This window comes from Ylistrum balloti, unplaced genomic scaffold, assembly GCF_031769215.1.
Source record: "Ylistrum balloti isolate Yb309-2 unplaced genomic scaffold, AGI_CSIRO_Ybal_v1 Utg369668, whole genome shotgun sequence".
NCBI classification, from domain to species: Eukaryota; Metazoa; Mollusca; class Bivalvia; order Pectinida; family Pectinidae; genus Ylistrum; species Ylistrum balloti.
The window spans coordinates 2,657,786-2,669,263 of record NW_026781915.1 but is presented as its reverse complement, the minus strand read 5'-3'; the positions used below and the strand labels follow the sequence as shown (position 1 = coordinate 2,669,263).

Here is an 11,478-nt window from a genome sequence, read left to right as displayed (position 1 = left end):
ATGTGTTCACACATATCTTTACAACATTACGAGTCATATATATTCATGAGACATAGCTGCCAAACTATATAAAGATTTAAACATTTTTTTAAAGAATGAAAACAATAGATTCTTTTTGCAATTTATCCGAAAATTAGGTGATTGTGTTAAGAAAAATTGTAATCCGTTTTCATTACATGAGGTTTGTAAACGAAATTACAATTTTTCCTTTTTTAGCTCGCCGCGTAACTAAATTGAAAAAAAAAATGAATGCTGGTAGTAAGATCCTATTTATATCATGAATGTAAACAAAAACCGAATATATCTAGTATATGTACTGTAGAACAATATGTTATATATATATCACAACAATAAATTTTATATATATACTATAACAATAGATTTTATAGATACGTTGATATGTATATATTATGCCGCGAAATTACATAATAACACCCAGACCGGTATGAAATGTACACACAAATATATAAGTATTATATATAGGTATATTGGTCTACCTACATATACAGGTATATACCGTATAACAGGCTCTAATCAATCGACATGACTATATCTATTGTTAATTAGAGAGAGCACCCCCTACATACCTACCACTAAGGATTGCTTATGACCTTTATATCAACAGGTGGTTGGAGAGGATTTCACTTCAGGGCAGAACGAGACAGTACTGAAAAATAACAGTCAGCGCTTTGATAAGAAATCACAGACGAAACAGTGGAATATTTGCACAGGAAAATAAACGTGACCTACCGATGGATCAATTCCTCAACCTACCCCTTTAAAGGGAAGCATGGTCTACGTCAAGGTAGTTAAATAAGGTCTCCGGATTAAAACCTGTTTCGACGACACGTGCGTGGAGAAAAAAATATTACATGGATATATACAAGGTTTCAATATGAGGGATATGGTGTGCAGTGATATATTCAAATGGATCTTATTTTTTTCTTCCTTTATTTCGTTGACCAGTGGTCAGATTCTATTATCGAAAAGGGAATTAAGTGTGAGGATTGGCCGAAGTGTGTATTTTCGTCGAGATGACCTCAGGTTTGGTCGGACAGAATCCAATGGAGATTGCCGGGTGCAGGTTGTCCAAAATGACCCTATTACACTCAGAGTCGGACGACTGGAACCAGAGGTAGGTATTATTATGGTGTTACGGGAAATTAATATTCATGCATGTAAATGATATGTGTGCCATACAAAACATCGTCAGTAATATTTAAACAAGTTAGATCATTCCACCTGTAAGTCATGTTTTCATCAGTATTCGCTCCCAAACGTATCATTTTTGGTGCACACACAGCAAAAACATCCGTTGTTTTGGCTTTCTGATACGATACTAGATATTTTGGAGAGACCGAACAATTATGCAGAGGAAACACTAGAAAAGCCATGAGAACGGTCAAATCGGTATTTTGCGAGCAGACGATGGAATATTTACACGCTTATGATAAAAGCATCCCTCGCCAATACGTAATACAACCTAAGACCAACTCCCGTGTGAATGGTAACTGTTGACATGCATGGTATTATTTGCGAGTAAATATCCATTTTCGGCTGGAAACTCATTAGTAAGATTATGTTCGGCTGCTGAGGTGGAATTTCTCCGCGTGACGCTCCAGCACGCGCTTTCCGCGCGCGGTTGACATATTTTGATATGTAACTGATTGACGGACGGGATGTCCCTGCAGACATTTTTAGGTATATCTATAACACATGATCAGCTAAACTGGAAATATGACGCCATGATTACTGAGATACAAGACGTGATATCTATAACGAGGACACCAGCCACCTACTCCAACTACTCAAAGTTATACTAGCTGAAATGATTTCTTATATTATTCATCATACTAAGTTTAAAACTACGAGTATTGATTTTAGAAATATTTGATTTGTAGATTCTATAGGCTAATGTGTATATTTTAAGACTACTCCCACCACTTTGTTTTCACAACTGATGATTCTAGTTTTGAGCTCGTTGCTCTATACAGTACCTACATCACCCTAAACACATCTGTGTATTGAGGTGAGATCCGCCTCCTTTTTTCCTGTCGGCAGCTTTATCATAATCAGGCGGTATTGTATATACTCATAATGCCAGCAATGTAATCGAAGCGTGTGAAAACCAACCCTTGTAGAAGCTCATTAAATGATGCATTTGGTAGATGCCAACCATTCGACAGAAGCTCATGACTCCGAGTGGTGCACGAGCTACAACATCTGCTTCCCCACTCCCTCTCCCAAGACCCTTCCCATTTTCAACCTATCTGTACTGATAATTGAACGACCCTTTCCCCATCCCCAAATCTTCGATACATGAACCAAACCTTTTCCATGCTTTATTTATGATGTCATATTGTTATACTTGTATATTACATATACTAATGAGTCTCTCGCGATACATATATATCACAAAAGAGATACAAAGTAACGGATAAGATATATAACAAAGGAACCTATATGAAGTTGGTACTAAAATTCCTAGAAGCTATATAGAGAGAGATAAAACTCCTCTTGCTCATAACATAAGCTATTTATAAAACACTCATAAGATATATATTTTCTACTCAAACAAAACATTACCTGTTCAGTTGAGAGCGATGTTTCTGGGAGAAAAACAAAGGGCCAATTATTCCAGTAAAGATGATGGAAATAAGGGTCACTGCTCTTTCTAAAACCATCTGGTATGTATCTGATACTTGTATACTAATGAAAAACAAAATGGAGGTCTGTAGGAGGTTATCAAAATACTTCACATCGTCATCTGTAAAAATACGCCGTAATATCCCCTTTCGGATTTTTGTTGATTTATAGTTTAGTCCCTTTTATTTGAGTGCTTTCGTTTCTACAGAAAACTTACATAGTATATAGGAATTATTCAAAACTAAAACCTGTTACTTTACTTTATTCTCATATTTTACATTGATAAGATGAAATACAATTTAAAAAAAAAATTATGCCACTTTTCATGTAGATAGGTTTGTAATCTGATCAAAATTGTTCACTACAACAGGTCAACAGTCTGCTGCTTTAGTTAACTAACCTCAGTAGACTTAGTTGTACAGGTTTCAGTTAAATGCTATACAAAACGTCTGAACACGTTTGTGAATGGATCCAAGGTCAAAGGTTAAACGCATATACAGGAGTATAGTTGCCAAATGTTTCACGTGAGCTTCTAGACTTCCGAATTCCTAGTGTTACCGCGAGGATACCTATTAGTGGGTTGTATCTGCGGGAGGGCCTCGGAGATGTACCCAAACCACACTTTCTCTCTCTTGATTTAGAGCCATCTTTATAGAGCTATACTGTTAAAACCCATATCATATTCGAACAGGTTTTATATGTACGTAAGAGAAGTTTCCTTAATCTGCCACTATCTGTAGGGGTGCTATACACTTGATACTCCACAACATCGTCCACCTGCTCTAGAAATAACGAGATGCATTGAACCGCCCCAATCTTCTTTACTCGTCACATACCGGCGGATAGAACTAACCCCCGACTCCAATCTTTAACCCTCCACAATGTATATACATCGTTAGTTTTGTATTCTAAACGAACGTCACAAGGTATCGCGTAATGTCACTCACGCCTAATTTAATTTAATATCCCCTACAAAATTTAATGAATAGAAAATGCATACCACTTTTCTTCATAATTAAAGGCATTCGCCAAGGTTGGTTCTTAGGAACTTGCGTTTTCTTAAATTATTTTCATGTAGAAAATGTTTTGCTTGCATGTCACGGAATTCATGCCGCTACATCGAGGCCCGTCGAGTCAATTAGTTTAACAGGCATTGTACCGAAGTGTCGTGTGATTTATACACTTCGCCCACTCGAGGTGCATGGAGTCTGTGATAAAAATATTCGAAACGATATTCATTAATTGACTGCCTATGAAAAAAATACGGGAGCAGCTTATTTAGCACGGTATCACAGATTTGATGCAATAAATTCAATTTAAAACCATATCACTCAATGCCTGGCATCCATGTAAACAACAGAAAATCTATGTAAAATAATGAAATTACTTCGCCGTTTTCAAGTATGGAAATTCACGAAACCATGTCACAAGATGTCTACGTTTGCCTTGTGAGGATTTGTAACGAATTGTAGTTTCCTGCAGGGGCACACAAAGGAAGAGACCGAGGATTTAATCCCTACAACAATTTTTAACCTGTATTAGAGGATAGATCTACACCTGTCACCCGAGGTGTGTCAAACACAGACTTAATATCCGCTCTCACACGTTTCTATTATGTTTAACAAAAAATCCAATTTAGCTCATTTCAATTAGATGTTTTTCTCGCTGTTTACACAACCGGGGGCAGAATTCGCGCTGTTAATACTACGTCCAATGGGAAAGCAGGCACGAGAACAGGGATAGTCTTATTTCCGGTCCACTGATTTGGAACTGTATTGTGTCTTGACAAAACATATTTTGTAACTTGTACATGAAATCTACCTGACATGTTTAATGATTAATTCTGATAGCGATGTTATCTATCTTTTGTCCGTGGACTAGAGATTTCGTCGAGAGTCTCAACACAATGTTGTTTGTCATCAGCTGAGTTTTGACCTTGTCGTTATAGAAAGTGTCAAAGTAGATGTCACTTTATCGGGACTGAAAGCATTTTCATCTCTGCCCATCCTCCTTCTCATCTTTTTATAACGTTATAACTCATTAAGTTTTCATACTTGTATCCTAGCTATATGACCTGCATCACGTACATTGGATACTCTGATCTTACATAACATCGAATTTGTTTTTAATCTGCGGGAATTCGTTGGCGACAAAGGCAAAGAAATGAATACGATTTTCTTCTTAAAGTAGGTCAACAATAAACACCACCCCAAGTAAGGAAATTTTGTCTTACAATTTCAAGAAAGTCGAGATGATATTTCAGAGATAGATACCAATCTTTTCCGTTGTAAAGGTGAGACGTCTTCCTGTAATGAAGTGGAAATTGTCGATCTTTACAATAACAGTGGACTGCTTTAGGCGTTAGAACGCTGGTACAGCTAGTTTAAGCTGAAGATTCATTTCACGCGAGGATTTTCTTTCTTTAATATTAAACTGTAACATCTTCACGAGATGATGAAATCTGAGATTCTGAAAAGGTATACAAAGACATCCAAAAAATGCAGCGTGTGTCATCTTAACGAAGTCACCTTGGCGAAAAAAGAGGGGTCAAATTGTAAAGAGCAGAATTCAATTAACAAACAGAGTGCGTAATGTCACTTTTTACTTACATATCGGTATCGTGTTTCGAACACAGATTTTCCCATTCCCTTTTTTCTCGCCATGCGTTCAAAGGGAGATTCTAGATAAGGACTGCATGTGATAAACATCACACTTTAAGGACTGTTTGTGTTGGGATGCTGTGTGCCTGTCTATCACTGACCCGGTTAACTGAAGTCACGTGTTCTTTTACCTGCAGAAAGGTTCTCAAATAAAGACATTCACCTCCGATAACTTCCATGATTAGAGACAGCCTTGCTCAAGCGAACAGAAAATGGCCTCGGTGAGTTCACGAGTTGAGTGTTTAGTCAGCCGCTATGGAGAAGATAAGAACAGATTTCGTACATTCTGTGTGGTCAAATGGCTAAATTGTGGTGGTGAGACAGGCGAGATGTTAATCAGACCATTAGTGGTCAGTTTAGACTTTTATGCGAGTACGTATTGTGCATATTTGCATGAACTGTCCGTCACACCGTGTGATGAAGCAATTGGTATTGGCGCATGGTTGAATGAGCTCGTTGGACAGAATATTTGGTTGAAAGCTTTAGTCGAAACTGGCCGCACCAGCTTGACCATTTGACCAAAAGATCAATGGTAGGGGGTGTAGAATGGCCAGAATGATGATCAATAGAGGATCTTGAATGTCAATCAAAGCTATAATTGATTTTGAAATTTATAATCCAAACAGCTCATTAAGAGCAATACAGACAGAAGTACATCTCTGTGTTGCACGTGAAACCCTTCTTTTGATCTCATGCGCGGTCATATTTCAGTCAAAATACATTCAGCGTTTTTCGTTGCTTTTTAACCTATTTTGTAGTAATGCATAAAACTATACGAATAAAGCATTGTTCGATTTGAAATCGATTCTAAAAATACGGCTAATCTGAAAAATGCCTTTGAACAATAAATAATTTTTTTTCTCAATCGCCATCGGGCCGATGTTCCCCGGGTTCTCAAGTCAGCCGTGCCTCGATAAGAACACGTGCACAGCCGCTGCAGCCATGATACCGATTAGATTTCGTGCGCAAGACGAAAAAAAGCCAAAAACAGGTCATTGGAGCAATGCGAGAATCTGCAAGCCTTGTGGAAATTGTGTAGAACGGTATGTGCTGGAAGTCAAATGATACTTCTCCATTCGGTCATAAAATATGGTTCAATATGAAGATTTTTTTTCAGTTCTACAAAATACAGGTACTGTCAAAAAATTGTATTTGGAAATAAATGTACCGGAGGACAGCCGGTCATCTTTTGATAAATATATGTATTTATATCATCCCTGATTAGAAAACTCAGCATTAGACAACAGTTTACTGTTAAGAGTCTGACGAATAATAAAGTAGACAAATATGTGTTGAAAATGTCATTTATCAATGATTCATTGATCAAACAAATTTGTTCAAGATAATTACTCAATAACCTGACATAATCCAAAATAATGAGATTGAAGAAGTTTATGAAGTAACAGCAAAGATGGGGCAAAAATGGCAAATGTTGAATTGGTTCAAATTTTGAACAAGGTCATCGCCCCACATATATGGCGTCGGCGATTTCCCTGTTCATCTGGGATACTTTCGGTATACACATCATTGGCGTTTGCTGTTGTTTGGCATAAACCTCTCTGACGTGGGACTTTTGTGAGGATACTAACACGGTGTATGTTGGCCTACACATATTATGCTGCTCCTTGAAGCATTCAATGTTGTTTTTTTTTTTCGGCGGAGAGTTTTCTGCTAATGTTTTGTCAAGCGGACTCCAGCATTTGTTTCAGTTGGACGTTATTTTGTCTAAAATCTTTCCAGTTTTCGGACACTTTTTCGATCGTGGAAATCATTCTGCTTTCTTGTTTCTCTTGAAGACTTTTTTACGCTTTTGTTTCGTTTGATTGCTTTCAACCCATTTGTTTTATCTGATGACGTCCTTTCCCGTCATCTGTTTCAATGGCCGGCTTCCGCACGTTTGGTTCGAAGGCCGACTTCCGGCGGATCAGCTCTCCGTATCTGTGTTCGATTGTCGGCTCTCTGCATATTTGTTGAGGTCGTCAGCTTTCTGCATCTTTGCTGAGATCGTCAGCTTTCCGCACACTTGTTTCAATGGCCGACATTCGACACAATTTGTTACGATTGTTCGATTACCAGCTTTCCGCACATTTGTTGCGATCGTCAGCTTTCCGCACATTTGGTTCGATGGTCGGCTTTCCGTCAATTCGTTTGGGTAGAAAGCTTTCGGTACATATATTTCGGTGAAGGACTTTGATATATATTTGAACAACGCACCCAACGCTGTCAACTGCAATATGTCACAACCTGTATTGAGCATGTGTTGAAAACGCAATATGTACAATGCAGCTCCAGCTCACTTACACATGTGGGTTCATTATGATCGTGTACGCTGTTGATACAACTTGTGATACATACCAAACGTCATAGCTTTAAACACAGTCAAATCAGCAACCACACCGGTTTTGGCAGGCACGTAGAAAAACACTGAAAGCCTTTATGTATATTTCATTACAATACATACCAAAACGTCAAATGTTTGCATTAGTCGAATCAACACAAAAACGCACGTGTATAGACGTACACCACGCGTAATCTCCCTCTTTGTTTCACCATCCATGCAGAGAATTAAAAAATCTGGAAGGAATTACTGTATTGTTTCAGCAGATAAAAGCTCTCTTCCGACATATTTTCCAAATTCGACATAATGCATTTATCATTGTTTTTACTGACTGTTGAGGTATTTGTACATGAAAATGGCCGCAAGTTGATTAATATCCCATATCGTCTATAATATACAGCAAAGCTGTAAAACAAGAGCCCAAATGGTTCTGCAATAATCCTCCAAAAAACAACAGCATGTCTACGTCACTCTCATGGTATTAACGCAACATGCAATATCACTGACAAAGTCGTTATACGCTTAATTTACCAGCCACTTGAATACATACTTTAGCACGGGATTACAAAAAAATAAAAAAAAATAAGCTGGAAAGGAAGAGCGGAACCGGATATGAATTGACAAAAAACAAAAGCCAGGTTCAATCCGGAAACAAAAGGCATCACTGCTATTCAATTTTTAACGAAAATCTATCGTTTCAGGATAGGAACCTTTCGAAAAGTTTGGGTTTGAATGGTACTGTGCCGTTTAATTGTTAAAATGTTAAAACCAAACCTTGATGTAAATAAAATTAGTTTGTTTCGAGCATCAGTTGTATTGTGTATTAAGGGCATGAAATTTATGTTTTGTTATAATTCTTTTTAAAAATTGTGATGAAGCAGAAAAAATCTCCATGGTTTTGTGTTAATTTTGTATTTGTTTTTGTTGTTGTTTTCTTATAACATATTCCATTATCTCAATACTTTAACGACTTTTTTATTTCTTATATTCCTTTACGTAGTAACAACTAACGGGGTCTCTTTTACGTAGTATCCGTAATCTCATCGATTTTATTTTTAGACTGTCGTCTACTTTTTTGTATCCTATGGTGACGTATAACTATCAGTTTGCTTCTGTCTAGGTGTCAATGTTTTTATCGCTATAAACTACAAGCCAAGGAACTGTATTTATATAAACATACAAGGAAAACATCCAAAAAATATCAGAAGTAAAGATGTTATAAACAACTAATTTACATGTTAAAACTGCGTTGAGAGCCAACCAAATACAATCTTATATTCAAAGCAGGTGATAACAATAGTGTTATCTCTCAGGCTGATATATAACATCTCTGTCTTATAATTGCCACAGAAAAAGTAAGAGTGCAGTTTTATATACGGTGAAAGTAGTAAGAGCAAAAAAGTCCTTGTAGGTGGCCACAAGAATATGTTACCTGGACGGACCACACATAGTGCGCATGTCCTATCATCAACGTCTACAGGTACAGCGCCAATGATCACTTATGTATATCCGCGAGTTCAGTTTTTTTTTTCAACATTCCATAACTGGTTTTTAACTACATCGTACGGTATATATCATTTTGATGTGAAGCAAGGCGAATTTCTTCTGAGTGATTTGGAGACATGCATTGACTTTTCCGTTTAATGTGTTAAATTTCTGACCAGTATTCAGTGGAAGTCAGGAAATGATAAGAAAAGATTTCGTAAATAATCTATTCTGAACCAGTGTACTTTTGAGAAAAGCACACAAATAGTTTCAATAGAAATTGTTTTGTACAATAGTATATATGGACTTGTTGTGTTAATCGAAATATCACCGCGAGGAATTGTGTGATTAATGTTAACAACTCGTTTAATTCGTGTATTACTAAATACTGTCACCTTTGGAACGTAAGGCGGAAACCTGTGACAAATGTTGTCATGTTTTTAACTCGAGTAAAAGCTTAACAACTGCCACATTTTCTTGAGGCCGGCGATAAATCTTACTCTACGTACAACATAAGTCACGTGCAGCGTTACGTCACTGGACAGGTGAGCGACCCTGGGTCACTATATACAATAGATATTGTTGTGGTCAAGATTTAATATAGACTGAACGAATTAATCAAACATTTTGATGTTGTTAAGGTCCGTCGATTTGAGCTTACCTTCGACCGCCAAGACGATGTGTGATAAATGTCGCCATGACACTTAAATCATGATTAATATAGCTATTCTGAACCTAGTTAACTTAACTGGAGTAAATGTCATTGCTGGTACCAGCTTAGTCCATCGTTAGTAAAAGTCAGAAGTTTTAGTGAAATGGCGCCAAAATTTGCTGTCCCACAACGCTGCAATAGAAGGTGGGAAAGCCAGTAAAAGACAATACCAGGAACAATACAGGACAGTACTCGACTTTGTGCACAGCGAGTCTACAGTTATTTCTATATATATGTTGTTTGTTTATTTCATTAGATGTGACGATTTGTGCATGTCTACTGCCCAGTTATCTTTTCCTTGTGAGTATAAAATCTGGACTTGTACAATTCACGTTTACATAACAAGAAAATACGTGTTTCTCTCTGATATTTCACCCGTCTACATACCTCCTACTGTGTACCACTGAAAAGACGAAATACTTCTCGAATCACGAAACGTGATATATAACAACTGGTGATCTGTCTCTAAACTGCCTTCATTTTAATGCTATCAACCCCATAGTGGTTCAAGTATCTTAGTGACACGTGCTCGGGCATCAGAGCTGATGTTTTATGCTCTTCTACCATGTTACCACCGCACAGTCTCGCTGTTGGAGCGGCCATTTGCCTTCAAAGCTTCTAAGTGACATTGACACATGGCCCGCTCTCCTCAGGTTGGCTACCTCTACCGCCATGCGCGATGTGTTTTGATCCGTCCTGTCATTTGTTGGCTAGCATTTTGCTGGGATGGTGTTAGATCCATGATTACTTAGTACGGGGATATTTTTATGTTAAATTTTATCATCATTTTCATGTGAAGGGACACCAACGCTTTATCATCGACTGGTCAGTTAACTTAGCGATGTCATTTCACGCAGGTTACAAGAAAACTTGGGGCGTGAAAACAGCTGTGTTTGTCAAGGCCTCCTAATATCACGTGTCAAGGCATCCAAATATAGCATGCAAAATGTGGTGAATTTTATACCTAGACTGGGGTACAGAAAAAGCATCATTTCCTGTTGGGACATATATTCTTTAAATATTGATATTAATGTTAAAATATTTGTAAAAGACGGTGGCAATGAAATGAACACAAGAACTTCCGTCTGAACGAATTCTTACATAATATATTGATAGAAGGCACGACTAAGCGACCTCAAAATTTACAAGTTTAAGCTGTAAGGGAAGTAAACATTTATGGTATCTGCCTGGTGTACAGGCTCAATTATCGTTAGCGCTGAAATAACAAAAATGGCACGTGGAACGAACATTAGCGTTATCACTTGTAATATAGTTGGTATTTTTTTTGTGTAAAGCTGTAAACTTTTCAGAAAAAAAGATTCAAGAATAAGCAAACATGATGACGGGGATGTTTACCCGAATTCTTTAGAATGTTGTGAACGGAGGTTAAAAAGAAGTCGCCTGACAATGGGCGTCATTATTTTGTTATAGTCTGATCTGACTATTTTGTCACCTTTCTAAAGGTTAGTCTTCAAAGTACGTTTGCGTAAAAATCATTCAGGTATCCATCCACAGGGATCATCTGTGGTTTATTTGATACAGCAGATTATTGCTCAACCACTGATAAAGCATACCACTAACATTAAAACCTCGTCATTCAAATGAACGACAGCTATCAAATCAACATTACAATATTC

General features: G+C 37.4%; 1 protein-coding gene across 1 annotated transcript in view; it reads left to right on the top strand.

Annotated features, from left to right (window-relative positions):
- Positions 1-895: 895 nt before the first annotated feature.
- The window catches only part of LOC132561554 (FRAS1-related extracellular matrix protein 1-like), a 57,480-nt gene continuing 46,897 nt past the window's right edge, over positions 896-11,478 (top strand). The window contains exon 1 of the mRNA XM_060226253.1: positions 896-1,135. Within this exon, the coding sequence (XP_060082236.1) occupies positions 896-1,135 (240 nt within the window). The remainder of the gene's footprint in view (positions 1,136-11,478) is intronic.